The sequence below is a fragment of the Ambystoma mexicanum genome, chromosome 8, assembly GCF_040938575.1.
Source record: "Ambystoma mexicanum isolate Mex_15411 chromosome 8, UKY_AmexF1_1, whole genome shotgun sequence".
NCBI classification, from domain to species: domain Eukaryota; kingdom Metazoa; phylum Chordata; class Amphibia; order Caudata; family Ambystomatidae; genus Ambystoma; species Ambystoma mexicanum.
Window position 1 is genome coordinate 1,261,211,844 of NC_090929.1, and position 13,347 is coordinate 1,261,225,190.

Below are 13,347 nucleotides of genomic sequence, written 5' to 3' on the forward strand. Positions count from 1 at the left end.
CAATGTAATAATTCAGACAATGTATAATTATCAAAATATATTTAATGTATTTTTCTTCTTAGACAGATGCTTACCTCTGTAACTGTCACAAGTTCTAACGGGTTCGCATTTGATCAACGTGGTCCCTTGATAAAGTTAATAAAGTGAACTTGCAATAGGAAAAGGGGCTTTGTTAAAAAGGCATGACAATGCCACTTTGAGAAACAATGAAGGGTAATACAGGGTGAGGGGCCTAACCTCTCGCCCTGGCTTTTCAACCAGTACCTGGCAACTCAGCCACTGCATTTCCACTTTGGGCTCTAATTTCCAGTGCATGCTGACACCCAACTCATTGTAATTCAAAATTGCAGGCAATGATCTCTGTCTAAATGCCAACTAGACAGATCCTCCTCATTTGTACACCTTCACCAGCCTTTCCTCTCACCCTCTGGCCTGCCTCCCTTGGCCCTCCTCCTACCCCTTCCTGCGAGGCCAAGAACCTTGGGGTCATCTTTGACTCCACACTGTCCTTCTCCGCACACATCTTTGACATCTCTAAAAAAAAAAATCTAAGTTCTTGCTGCACCTCCTCAGAGGTACTCGGCCTTTCCTCTCCATCCCTCAGACGTGCATTGTCTCCCAAGCTCTGGTTCTCTCTAAGTTGGACTATAGTAACAGCCTCTTTCTAAATCTATCTGCCGCACTCCGCCCTTTAAAACTAATCCAGAACAGGACTGCAAGATGTGTCCTTGGCCTCAAGCCCTGGGATCATATCTCTCTATCTCTGAAATCCCTTCATTGGCTCCCAGTGGATGCAAGGATTACATTTAAAACCCTCATTGTCCACAAGGTTTTCAGGGGCTTTGGTCCAAAATACCTTCAACTAGCCCTCCGTAAATACCTCCCCTCTCGAACCCTTTGCTCTTCCACTTGCAACTCGCTCAGGGTCAATCATTTTTCAAAGAAACAAGCGGAGGGTAGATCTCGGTCTTCGGCTGGGGCCTCCCTTTGGAACAGCCTCCCTGCCACCTTGATACTTGAGAACCATCTCCGGTTCCGGAAGCACGTCAAGACCATCCTCTTCACTTCTGCCTTTGCCCCTCTTCTGCCCTGCTGATCGTTTTTCTCTCTCGGCACAGTGCACCTGGCCACCATCTGTCCTTTGGGCCTAGGTACCTGCTCACCCTGCAACCCTCCTGCACTGCCTCCTGGCCACCCCTTGCACTGGGGTGGCCATAGAGTCCTCCCACGTCTTTTAAATTTATGAGATATACCATATCTGCTTAACCTAGCACTTGCTAGCTACACTATAAACTTTATTTATTTATTTTTACTTATTTATTCTGTTCTCTCCTCTGTTCCGCACTTTCCACCTCTCCCCCTTCCATGCACTTTTCCCTTTCACATGCACTTCCGCGTTCTCAATGCCACTGGGCCTCGTAAGATCGTTGTTTTGTTCTCCCTTGTTGCCCTCCCTTTGCCTGGTCGCTCTCTGAAACACTTGTGTGCCAGCACAATATAAATAAAATATATCAATCTGCAAGTAGGCCACTATCTGAATGTTTTTGCAGCAGTTTGTGACCTGCTTAAAACTGTTAAACATTTCTGAGAGAACCATAGGATAAGATTATCAATGGCTGGTAATAGATCAAACAGTCAGAGATTGACCCATATCCAACACAAACATCAAATTAAACAGGTTGCCAGCTTGAAGTTTACCACATTAAATGTAACCATTGAAACAGATGTGCCTTAGTAAAGCTGTGCAATCATTAGATTGATACTTAATACACAGTTGAAAGGAAGTCAGAGATGCGAAGCTTGAGCAATTGACATGCAACTCTTACCTGATCATGCGTGGATAGTAGAGTACACAAAGTTTCTAATGCTGCTTTTCTTACAGAGGAAATAGTATGTCGCAAGAAAGGCCATACACGAGGCACCAAAACTGCAAAAGATTGTTGGACTCTAAAAGAAAAGTTAAAGTCCATTTGAATCACTGGCAGCTATCGCGGTGCTCAAATTCATTTTGTGACAATTAAAAAAATGCATCTTCCCAATAATATTGTAGTCTCAGCTGGGATCTATAATGAGCACAAACCGTTGCTTAACAGCCAGAAAGGGTCCAACATGACGCAAAGGAGTTAGGGCACATTTAAAAAAGGTTTTGACGAGACCAACATCGTCCGACCCACTGTTCTAAACAAATATTAAAGCTAATCTACAGTAGTCATCCACTGTTCCTTAATTTCCTACAAGACAGTAAATACACAACCTACGTATTTCCAGTTCATACCAAAAGACAAATAACCTGGTATAAACTAAAAAAAAAAAAAAAATATATATATATATATATATATACACACACATATACATATATATACACATATACACATATATATATACACACACATATATATACATATATACATGGGATACATTACTCACCGTAATCGTATTTCTGATGCTTGTATCTGCTTAGATTCACATGCTGTGCATAGGCCGACATCTAGTGGAAGCTGCGGAGTATTACAGTTTGTTTTTCGAAAATCGAAAAAGGGCGTCGACACAGGGCGTGCCAGTAATACTATCCCTAGTGTGACGTCCACTGTACCCATGATCCCTCACGCGTCTAGGATCCCCAGATTGTGTTTTTCCTGACATGAGGTAGCATGAGGAGTAGCGCGAGTACAGATAGTCCAAGCAGATAGACAGAAAGGTAAGACTACAAGCAACCATGCGCCTTCTCTCGGAGGGGAGGAAGGGTGGGTCGCATGTGAATCTAAGCAGATACAAGCATCAGAAATACGATTACGGTGAGTAATGTATCCCTTCTGAGGCTTGTGGAATCTGCTTAGATCACATGCTGTGCATAGATTAGCGAGCAGTACCAGAAGCAGGAGGTGGGATGTGAGAAGGGTCATGAGCAAACAGGTGTCTTAGAACCGCTTGTCCCACTTGTGTATCTGTCTTGGAATGCGTGTCAATGCAGTAATGCTGAGTAAAAGTGTGAATAGAGCTCCAAGTAGCTGCTTTGCAAATGGTGTCGAGGGGAACATTTGCAATGAAAGCCAGAGTGGCCCCAATGCCTCTAGTAGAGTGGGCCCTTGGTGTAAACGGCAGAGTCTTTTTAGAAAGAGAGTAACAGCTGTATACAGTTGATAATCCACTTAGAGATAGCGCCCTTAGAGACGCGATCCCCCTCTCTGCCTGTAGCTACGGAGACAAACAGTTGATCTGTTTTCCTTAGCGGTCTGGTTTTATTTACATAGTATAAGACCGCCCTACGCACATCTAGGGTGTGTAGTTTCACCTCAGCCGAGCTTTGTGGGTTTTGGAAGAAAGCCGGAAGCTCGATGGACTGGTTTACATGGAACTTGGATATGAATTTTGGTGAGAACCTAGGGTGTGTGCGTAAAACCAGTTTGTCCTTGTGGATAGTAAAGAAAGGATCTTGCACTGACAGAGCCTGAATTTCACTGACCCTTCTTATGGAGGTAATGGCTACTAAGAAGGCCGTTTTATAAGTCAGGTGTTTGAGACTACTTTTATGCATGGGTTCGAAGGGGGGCCCCATGAGCTTAGCTAGCACCACGTTGAGGTCCCATCCTGGCGGTGGGTTCGAAATAGGAGGGTGAAGTCTCTTTACTCCTTCCATGAAGGCTTTAACCACTGGTACTTTCCACCACGAGACCCTGTTATGGGATGTGGTGTAAACCGAGAGGGCTGCCAGGTGTACTTTGAGAGAGTTAAAAACCAACCCTGCATCCAGCAGGTGGAGCATGTATGTTACAACGTTGGAAGGAGTGCAATCAACCGGGTTGATTTGTTTATTCTGGCACCAGATAACGAATCTTTTCCACTTGTCAAAGTAACAGTGTCTTGTATTTGGTTTCCTGGACTCTTTTAGAATGTCCATACACCTCTGTGGTAATTTGAGATGTCCAAACTCTATGACTTCAGGAGCCATGCTGCTAGGTTCATAGAGTTGGGTTCCTGATGCAGTGTTTGACCTTGTTGCTGGGACAGAAGGTTGTACCAGGCTGGGAGTGTGATGGGCTCGCACACCGCCATCCTGCGTAGGTGTGGAAACCATGGTTGTCTCGCCCACATGGGAGCAACTAGGATGAGCGTCATTGATTCCTTGTTCATCTTGTACACCACCTTCCTGATGAGGAGTTGGTGGAAAAGCGTACGCAAACATCCCTGACCAGTTCATCCACAGGGCATTCCCCTGGGAGTCCGTTTGGGGGAACCTGGATGCAAATCCTGGGCATTGTTTGTTTTCGCTTGTGGCGAATAGGTCTATAGTGGGGAAACCCCACTGAGAGAAGAGATCTTCTACTACGTCTCTGTGAAGGACCCATTCGTGTTCTTCTGGGAGGGGGTCTCTGCTTAGAGCATCCGCTAGGGAATTGAGCTCCCCTGGAACATGTTGCGATGACAGGAAGATGTTCCGTCTGAGTGCCCATATCCATATTTTCTGGGCAAGCTTGGACAGATTTGGCGAACGAGTCCCTCCTTGTTTGTTCAGATAGAACATGGCTGTCGTGCTGTCCGTCCTGATCTGCACCGACAAGTTCAGTAGATGGGGCTCGAACGCCTGCAGCGCACGGAATACTGCCAGAAGCTCTAGCAGATTGATGTGGTTCTTGGCTACTGAGTGAGACCAGAGACCCTGAGCTGTGTGGTGGAGATGGTGAGCTCCCCACCCAGTCAGGCATGCATCTGTAGTAACCACTGCCTGTACTTCGGGATCGTAAAAGGGTTTCCCCTTTGCGATATTCTCTCTTGTCCACCAGTGTAGGCTCTGTACGAGTGTTGGCGAAACGACCACTAGATCGTCCCACTGACCACTTGCCTGAGACCACTGTTTCGCCAACCGTTCCTGCATGGGACGCATGCGCAGACGCGCGTGGGGAACCAGGTAAATGCATGACGCCATCATGCCCAGTAACCGCATAGCTTTGCGTACTGTTATCTGTTGACCTGACTGATAATGCGGAATTTGCAGAAGTATATTCCGAATTCTTTGTTCCGAAGGGAAGGTCAATTCTCTGAGTATCTAGGATAGCTCCTAGAAACTGTTTTGAGGTGCTTGGCACCAGACTCTACTTCTTCTCGTTGATAGAGAAGCCTAATTCGTGGAGGAGGTCGATAGTCCTCTGAATGTTTGATCTGCAGATTCCTGGGGTTTCCCCCGTTATGAGCCAGTCGTCTAGATAAGGGTACACTGGGATTGCCTCCCTGCGTAGGTGTGCAGCTGCCACCGCCAGTACCTTGGTGAATACCCTTGGTGCTGAAGCTATCCCGAAGGGCAGTACCTAGAATTGGTAGTGGCGACTGTCCACCTTGAAGCGCAAGTATTTTCTGTGCGCCGGGAGCATAGAAATATGAAAATAGGCATCTTTCATATCCAAGGTTGCCATGTAATCCCCCTTTTTTAGGAGTGGGATTACCTCTTGTAGCGTGGTCATACGGAATTTTTGGGGCTTGACATACTTGTTGGCAGGCCGTAAGTCCAATACTGGGCGCATTGTTAAATCTTTCTTTGGCACAAGGAAGTAAGTTGAATAGATACCCTTGTTTACCTGGTGTCCTGGGACGAGTTCTATCGCGTCCTTTAGGAGCAGATTGTAGACTTCCTCGAGGAGGATCTTTTGATGTTCTAAAGAGTGGACTTTTTGTCTTGGAGGGTGGTTTCGGGGACGTTGCAGTAGTTCTATACAGTACCCCTTGGATACTGTCGACAGCACCCATCTGTCGGATGTTATCCCTTCCCATGCCTGGGTGAAGCTGGATATTCGTCCCCCTACTGGGGTTGCATGGGAAGGGACCCTGAAATGAGCGTCACTGCTTTGGTGGAGGCGTGCCGCCTCCTTTACTGGGGCTGCCTCTGCCTCTACCACGTCCTCTTCTACTAGCCCTACCATACCCCTGGGTAGACTGTTGTGAGTTGGTGTTCCACTGTGTACCCTGGGTGTGGGAATAGCTATTTCCTCTATTGGAATTTTGGCCGCGGGGGCGACAAAAATTGCCGTTCCCTCTTTGGTTAGGTGGTTTTGTAGTTAACTGGCCAAGGGATTTGAGGGTGTCGAATTCCTCCTTAGCGTTTTTTAGTGCGTCCTCGACTGCCTTTCCAAACAGGAGATCACTTTCCACTGGTTTGTCTAAGAGTGCAGCTTGTGTTTCTGCTCTGAATCCCGACTGCCTCAACCAAGCATGTCTTTTGATGACAGTCCCCTCTGCTATAATTCTACCCGCATTGTCTGCGGCGTCTAAAGTTGCTTTTAAAATGCAGCCTGAGACGTTTCTTCCCTCTGCACAAATGCGAGATAGCTGGCTCTTAAGGGGTTCGGGAGCGGAATCTATTAGTGCTGCCACTTCTTCCCACTGATGGCAGTTGTAGCTGGCCAACAGTGTGGTGGAATTCGCGATTCTGGTTTGGTAGGCTGCCGTGGAAGCTACTTTTCTACCAAAACCATAGAGTTTCTTACTTTCTTTGTCGGGGGGAGCCTCCGAGGAAGATAATGGGGTTCCAGCTCTCTTGCGGGTGTTAGTTACGACTAGAGAGTCTGGCTTAAGTTGGCCTCTAATATATAGAGGGTCCGACCGGGCTGCTTTAAACAGCTTCTCTACTCTCGGGTTTACAGGTCTTGTCAAGTTTGGGTTGACAAGGGATGGTGCTATTCTGCGTTGAATAGATTTCAGGATGGGAATGGTCTGAGCTACCGTCTTCCTTTCCCCTATTAGTTCCTCCGCGAAGTCCCTCTCTTCTTGGACACCTTGTGTGTCTATGTGGAAGTGGTTAGCTGCCCGAGAGAGCTGTTCATTTAGGAGGGGCTGATTATCTATTGGGGAATCAGACACTGGGGCTTCCCTTTCGACTGGTGAGTCCATTCTGAAAATATCTGGGCTATTTTCTGGCTCATCCTCGTTTTCGTCCTCCCCGTAATAATCTGACACTGCGAGATCTTCTGGTGTTTCAAAATCCTGGCCCTCTATAAGGGAAGAGTCTCCTTGGCCTGTAGGGAAAAGGCAAGAATAGGGTTGGACCTCGAAGGGTTCTGAAGCCTTTACTGGTGTCTCGACCCGGGGCCTTTTATTTGAAGAGATAGGGTCCCTTGAACCTGAGGGAGAAGATTCCTGAGGGTTTAAAGCTAGTAGTTGGTCAGGGTGTCTTTCGAAGAAATTTGCTAAGGTGGACATCCTTGACATTACTCTGTCAATGTCCTCGCATGACCAGAGTTTTGAGCTTGGGGTGACCCTGCTGGAACTCTCTATGGACTGTCCCTGAGAAGACTTGGACGGGGAAGTCAGTTCTATTGTTGTGGGGGATTGCAAGGGTTGTTTCCTTTGTTGCTTACCCCCTTCCCCGTGGGTGGAAGTGTGTTTACCCTTTCCCTTATCTTTCGACGCCTGGCGTCGAGGATCGGAGGTGGAATCCCTGTGTTTCGAACTAGGCTTCGAAACTGGGCCCTCCTCACTCTCAAGTGATGTACCCTTTCCCTGGGGTGCAGGCTGGGGATGGAAGCCGTGTTCGTCTCCGGACGAGTGATCTTCCGTGATGTTAATGGGCGAGGCACTATGTGCAAGTGTGGAGGCTTGCCTGACGTCGTGCGGCGACCTCGACCGCCCAGAGGACGTCCTTTCGGACCGCTCCTTTTGTGCCTCTTTCCGAGGTTTCGACGACGTCGAATCTCGGGTGGGTTTTTTGTGTTTAGCGTGTGTATGTGTAACGCTCTTGTCGCCGGGGGACTTCCCCATAGTCGCCGGGACGGACGACCTTCCGAGGCCGGGGACGTGCGTTAGGCTGTCTTTCGACGCCTTGGTGCCCTCGCCGTCCGAAAGTCCGGCGTCGCTGCCGTCGCTGAAGGTACCCTCCGCCTCCATAGCTGCTAGCTTGGCGTGGTGGGCCCAACGCTTGGTGGAGCGGTCCTTAAGAGTTTTTGTCTTAAACCTGCTACAGGCCCTGCAACCCGCCTCGGGGTGGTCTCTGGGCAGGCAAAGGTTGCACGTAGCGTGCTTATCTACCCAAGGGTATTTTTTATTACACTTGGGGCAAAACTGAAAGGGCGTACCCTCCATACGCGCCTGTGGGCAGCGGGCAAGTGTGTGTAGGTAAGAAGGTGTTTCTAACCGAGTGTGGAAGTGTACCACCCCCCACTCTCCCTACTGTAGGGCCGAGGCCAGCGGCCCAGGCCCGAGCCGAGGCGGAAGCCTCAAGGCCCAATCCGTCGGGTTTCGACGTTGATCTCCTCCCCGGTTCGGCGTCGAGATGCTGGTCGACGTAGGGGTGAGAAAATGGGGCAAATTAGAATTATTTTTAAGTGTAAATATGGCAAAGCCAGGGAACTCCGATGAAGTGCTTCCGACAAGAATGGCGGAAAAAAACAATCTGGGGATCCTAGACGCGTGAGGGATCATGGGTACAGTGGACGTCACACTAGGGATAGTATTACTGGCACGCCCTGTGTCGACGCCCTTTTTCGATTTTCGAAAAACAAACTAATACTCCGCAGCTTCCACTAGATGTCGGCCTATGCACAGCATGTGATCTAAGCAGATTCCACAAGCCTCAGAAATATATATACACATATATATACATACACATTACCCCCCCCCCCCACAAGCACACCAATAATGTAAAACCATAACATAACTTCCCCTGTCCCTCACCCCTATCCTCCCCAACTCTTCTCCCAAGATCCAGGGTGTCTCAGTAGAATTCCTCCTTTTAGTGTATATTGTCTCACAAGATCCTCAGAATTCACAGTCTTTGGAGGCATAATGGTTCATGATAATCATCTTGTAGGAAAGCTAATACTAGCGCCCCACCCCCTCGACCGATCAGAACTCAGCCTGCTGCCCTTGGATGGAATAGGTTACCCACTGCAGGGTCTCAAAGTTCCAAATGGAACAAGTTACTTACCTGTCACTATTGTTCTCGAGCACGGGTCTGGCATGGATTCACATGCTCATGAATATTCCCAGTCAGGTCGGAAATCCTCTGTAAAAGAAAAAACAGTTTCACTTACAAACTGTATTTCTCCTCTAAACCAATCACTGTACTCTGGGTCAAACTGCCCCCTAGCCAATGAATGCCCTCTCACTAAGCCCCTCCTCTGGCAGTCATCTTCAGATTTGGTAAGCACGTAAAGTGGAAGTATGACCAAGAAGAGCCACCGATGGGTAGGAGGAAAGGTTCGCATGTGAATCCATGCCAGCCCCATGCTGGAGAACAATATTTACAGTTAAGTAACTTGTTCATTCTCCAGCATGGGGTCTGGCATCATGGATTTACAGGCTCATGAATAACAAATACATAGCAGAACAACATTACACAACCACGGGAGGTGGCAAGGATCAACAGAAGCAATTACGCTTACCTCCGGAACAGACTCACTTTCAAGCGAACAGGTTGCGTAGCACTGCTTGGCCGACCCTGGATTCCTCTTGAATCCCTGTTGACAGTCGAATCTAGTGAATGTGTGCGTGGACCTCCACATAGCAGCCCTGTCGTTGCAGCGATCCCTCAGATGGCAAGGTAGCGGTCAATTCGCCAAGTGATGACAGTGCGTCAGGCAGCCAGAGAGCCACTTTGAGATGGAAGCCTTGGACAAGGCCTTCCCATTGTTCACAGAACCAAAGTTCACGAACAGCTGAGACGTCTTTTGAAAACTTTGTGCGTGCCACGTAGAACTTCAGAGCACGAGCAACATCCAGCGAGTGCAAAGTCCTTGCAGCGAGTGACACAGGTTTTGTAAAGAACACCGGCAACACCAAAGGCTTATTGAGGTGGAATTCCGATGGAACCTTCGGCATGAATAAGGGGTGAATACTAGCACTGCCCTCGATTCGTGAAGAGTCAAATATGGCTGCTTGCAGGATAGGGCCTGGCTCTCACCCACCCTCCTGGCTGAGGTGATGGCCGTGAGGAAAGCAGTCTTCCATGAGAGGAACGAGAGCGGCCCGATGCAGAGGTTCGAAGGGGGCGCCCATGAGCTTCGTCAGTACCATGTTGAGCTCCCGTGCCGGGGCAGGAGCCTTTACTGGCAGGAAAGAACAAAACAGTCCTTTGAGGAATCCTTTACGAGAGGGTGGGACCAAAGAGAAGATCGTCCTGCAGACCTGGTGTAGCAGGAGATAGTCGCCAGATGCACCTTTATAGAGGGGTGCGCCAGCCCTGCCTTGGCCAATGACAACAAGTAGGGAAGAATCTGAAGGGCCGTGACCCTCAGAGGGCTGATCTTCTGCAACCGGCACCATTTCGCGAAATGCTTCCACTTGTGCCTGTAGCACTTAAGAGTCGACAATGTTCTGGCCTTGGCAAGGACCACCCTGCAGTCCACCAGCAACTCGTACCCTCTGAACTCTAGGGCTGGAGGAGTCAAGCCCTCAGGTTCAGTGATCCTGGGTCGTGATGCAGGATTGCGCGTCCTTCTCTGGTGAACATATCCGCGACCACTGGCAGCTTGATCGGAGGGGACGTTGACAGACCGAGAAGGTCAGGGTACCAAATCTGCCTCTGCCACGCCGGGGCGACAAGTATCATTCTGCATCGGCACTGTTTGAGTTTATTGATGACTCGCAGCAGGAGAGGCAATGGAGGGAATGCGTATAGGAACAGGCCTTCCCACAGGAAGGAGAAACTGTCCCCCATGCTCCTGGACTGGTGGAACGTGCTGGCAAATATCTGGCATTTGGAGTTCGCCGCCATCGCAAACAGATTGATCTGGGGTCGGCCCCACTTGAGGACGATGCAGGCCACCCGATACTGCCAACGTTTCCACTCGTGGCAGGAGCGCAACTCCCTGCTGAGGGAGTCAGCAATGTAGTACTTGATTCCCGCCAGGTGAAAGGGGATGAGGAACATCTCTCGTTCGACGGCCCAGTGCCACAAGTCCTGCGCCCATCTGGAGAGCGCTGGAGATCGGGTGCCCCCCTGCTTCCTGTTGTAGAACACTGGTGGTGGCCTTCAGGGATGGAAGGAATGACTTGAGAGCCCAGAACACTGCCCGCAGCTCCAGGATATGTATGTGGTGATTCTTCTCCTCCGGCAGCCACATGCCTCTGGCATGTAGACGTCCGGTGTGGGCTCCCCAGCCCTCCAGGAAAGCGTCCGTGGTGACCATCTCCTGGTATGGGGGGGGGGTGTTAGGCAGAATCCTGTGCAGTTCCCTTAGGGACCACTACACACAATTAAGACTACAGGTGGCAATACAAGTTTTACCTTTGGTACAAGCCTGTACTACTAGGTTATAGTGGTAGGAGTAGCGGAGCAGCCATGCTCATCCAAATAGTATATGAGGAGTAGCAGAGATTACACAAAGGGACCACAATTACTGTGACTCAAGCAAACACTGACTCAAGGTTTCAGGTAAAAAAATAGAAGTACATTTATTTTTAAACCATTTGTTATTAAGACGACACTTCTATAAAGCCACACGTAAAATATACTACACCTAACCAATTCACTTTGCACAGTATTATTCGAGGTAAGTACCCTTTGTTTGAATGGACCGGTGTTATGAAACAGAACACGTTACTGTGAATACAATTGCGATCACTTTTTGACAGTTTGGTCTACTAGATAAACGCCTATCCGCGGCAAGAAATGCTACCGGGGTAAAAACACACTTAACACCCGAAGTACCAGAGAATGTTGGGGGCAAAAATCACAGGCAATATGTTGGTTAGGCAGACAGAATCGAAGAACACAGACAGGAATTCAAGAGTCAAGGGGCCAGAGCCAAAGTCATGTGACACCGGGTGCCTGTTGTCGAGATCACACAGTCGGACAGTTCGAGATTCAACGTTGCCAACAGTACTTTGATATTGTCAATGTTCGGAAGCAAAAGTTATAAGGAGGGAGAAGGAGGGAAAAGTAAGGACAAAGTACAGAAATGGGGATTTCACCCAAAATTCCTCAAACAGGACACAGTACCTTTCTCAAAGAACAAAGCTGGTGCCACGGCAGTTCCTGTTGGTTTCCCGCAGACCTACGCTTTCCTGCAACTTCAGCATGAAGGACGATGAGGGGATCCGCACCACACAGGGATGAGGCCAGCAGCAGCGACAATGAATAAAGGATGCGCTCCTTAAAGAGAGGAGTGTTTGCCGAGTGTTTGGCAGCAAAGAAGGAGAAGGAGAAACCCTGTTACCCATACTCTCTGCTGGAGTCTGTTCTGGAGTCTGTTCTTTGTTTCTACACCTGGAACCCATAAGAACCACCCACAGACGCGGAGCGTAGCGGAGTGTTTGCCGAGTGTTCGCCGATGTGTGAACAAATGGACCCCGAAACATCAGGAGAATTGCATCCAAGAACACGGAGCAAGGTACGTGCATTAGACGACCAGGTTGAGAAACAGCCCTTCAACTCTTCATTAGTCACCACATCCAGTTCAGCTAATTCAAAGATAGCTGTTAAAAACATTGGAAAGCAATGTAAAAAATTGCCAGTAGATCTACGTTCCAATAAAACATGTAAGTTGACAAGTAAGACACTTACAAATGAGATGTTCTCGCCCATCTCGTCGGATGACTGTTCCTCGCCGCTGTTGAGCGCTGGTGCGGCGTCTGGGGGGTCACCGCTGGGCCCTGGGGAGACGTGTGGCTGCCATTGTGATTCTGGCCCCCCCCGCGACGAGAGGCGCGTGGTCGCTGTGGACGTGGCTTGTGTCCGGAGCGACCAGCGCGATGGGTGGTGCGGAGGGGGAGTAGTGAGCGAGGTACAGGAGCCGCCTGCACGCGCCGAGCCGATGGCGGGCGCTGACGGCGGCGGCCCCAATGCAGTGTGCCGCGGGCGGGGGGAGTCGAACTGTGGAGCGGGTGCGGGAGCCCCGAACTCCGCCGCGGCCCCGTGGTGGGAGGGGGCGGGCAGCTCGAGAGGAGCGAGCGCTGAGCCTCGCAGAGGCGAGGAGCCGGGAGAGCTGCTCCTGACTGTGGGCGGAGACTGCCGGGAGCCTGAATGGACTGCGGATGCAGCACGTACAGAAAACAGAGTTAACCCTCTGTTGGCTGGAGACGTGGAAGGCCCAGCTGAAGGGTATGCTTCCACGGGAGGGCTAAGGCAGCAGAGCCCCCGCAACCAGCACACCATGGCCAAACAATTGGCCCCTGAGGGAAACCAGGCAGTCTCCTTTAGCCCCACACTTGCAAACGAAATGAATAAAAATAAAGTGTCCAAAACACATGTTGAAGTCCAAAAAAAAAGCACCAGTATAAAAAGGATGAATATTGGTGCAGATGATGATCAAGAGAAAGGTTTAGAATCCTACAGTTTACAAAATCTGAAGAAACAGACAAAAAAAAGATGCTACTCTACATCCGAGATTGGCACGCTAAAATGGCATTTCAATAGAAAAC

At 49.3% G+C, this 13,347-nt stretch overlaps 1 protein-coding gene across 2 annotated transcripts in view; it reads right to left on the minus strand.

The window, feature by feature from the left end:
* The window catches only part of BTAF1 (B-TFIID TATA-box binding protein associated factor 1), a 2,675,064-nt gene that overhangs the window by 1,671,899 nt on the left and 989,818 nt on the right, over positions 1 to 13,347 (minus strand). For both annotated transcript variants that reach the window (XM_069611378.1, XM_069611379.1), the window contains one exon: positions 1,827 to 1,947. In XM_069611378.1, coding sequence (XP_069467479.1) covers positions 1,827 to 1,947 — 121 coding nt within the window. The remainder of the gene's footprint in view (positions 1 to 1,826; positions 1,948 to 13,347) is intronic.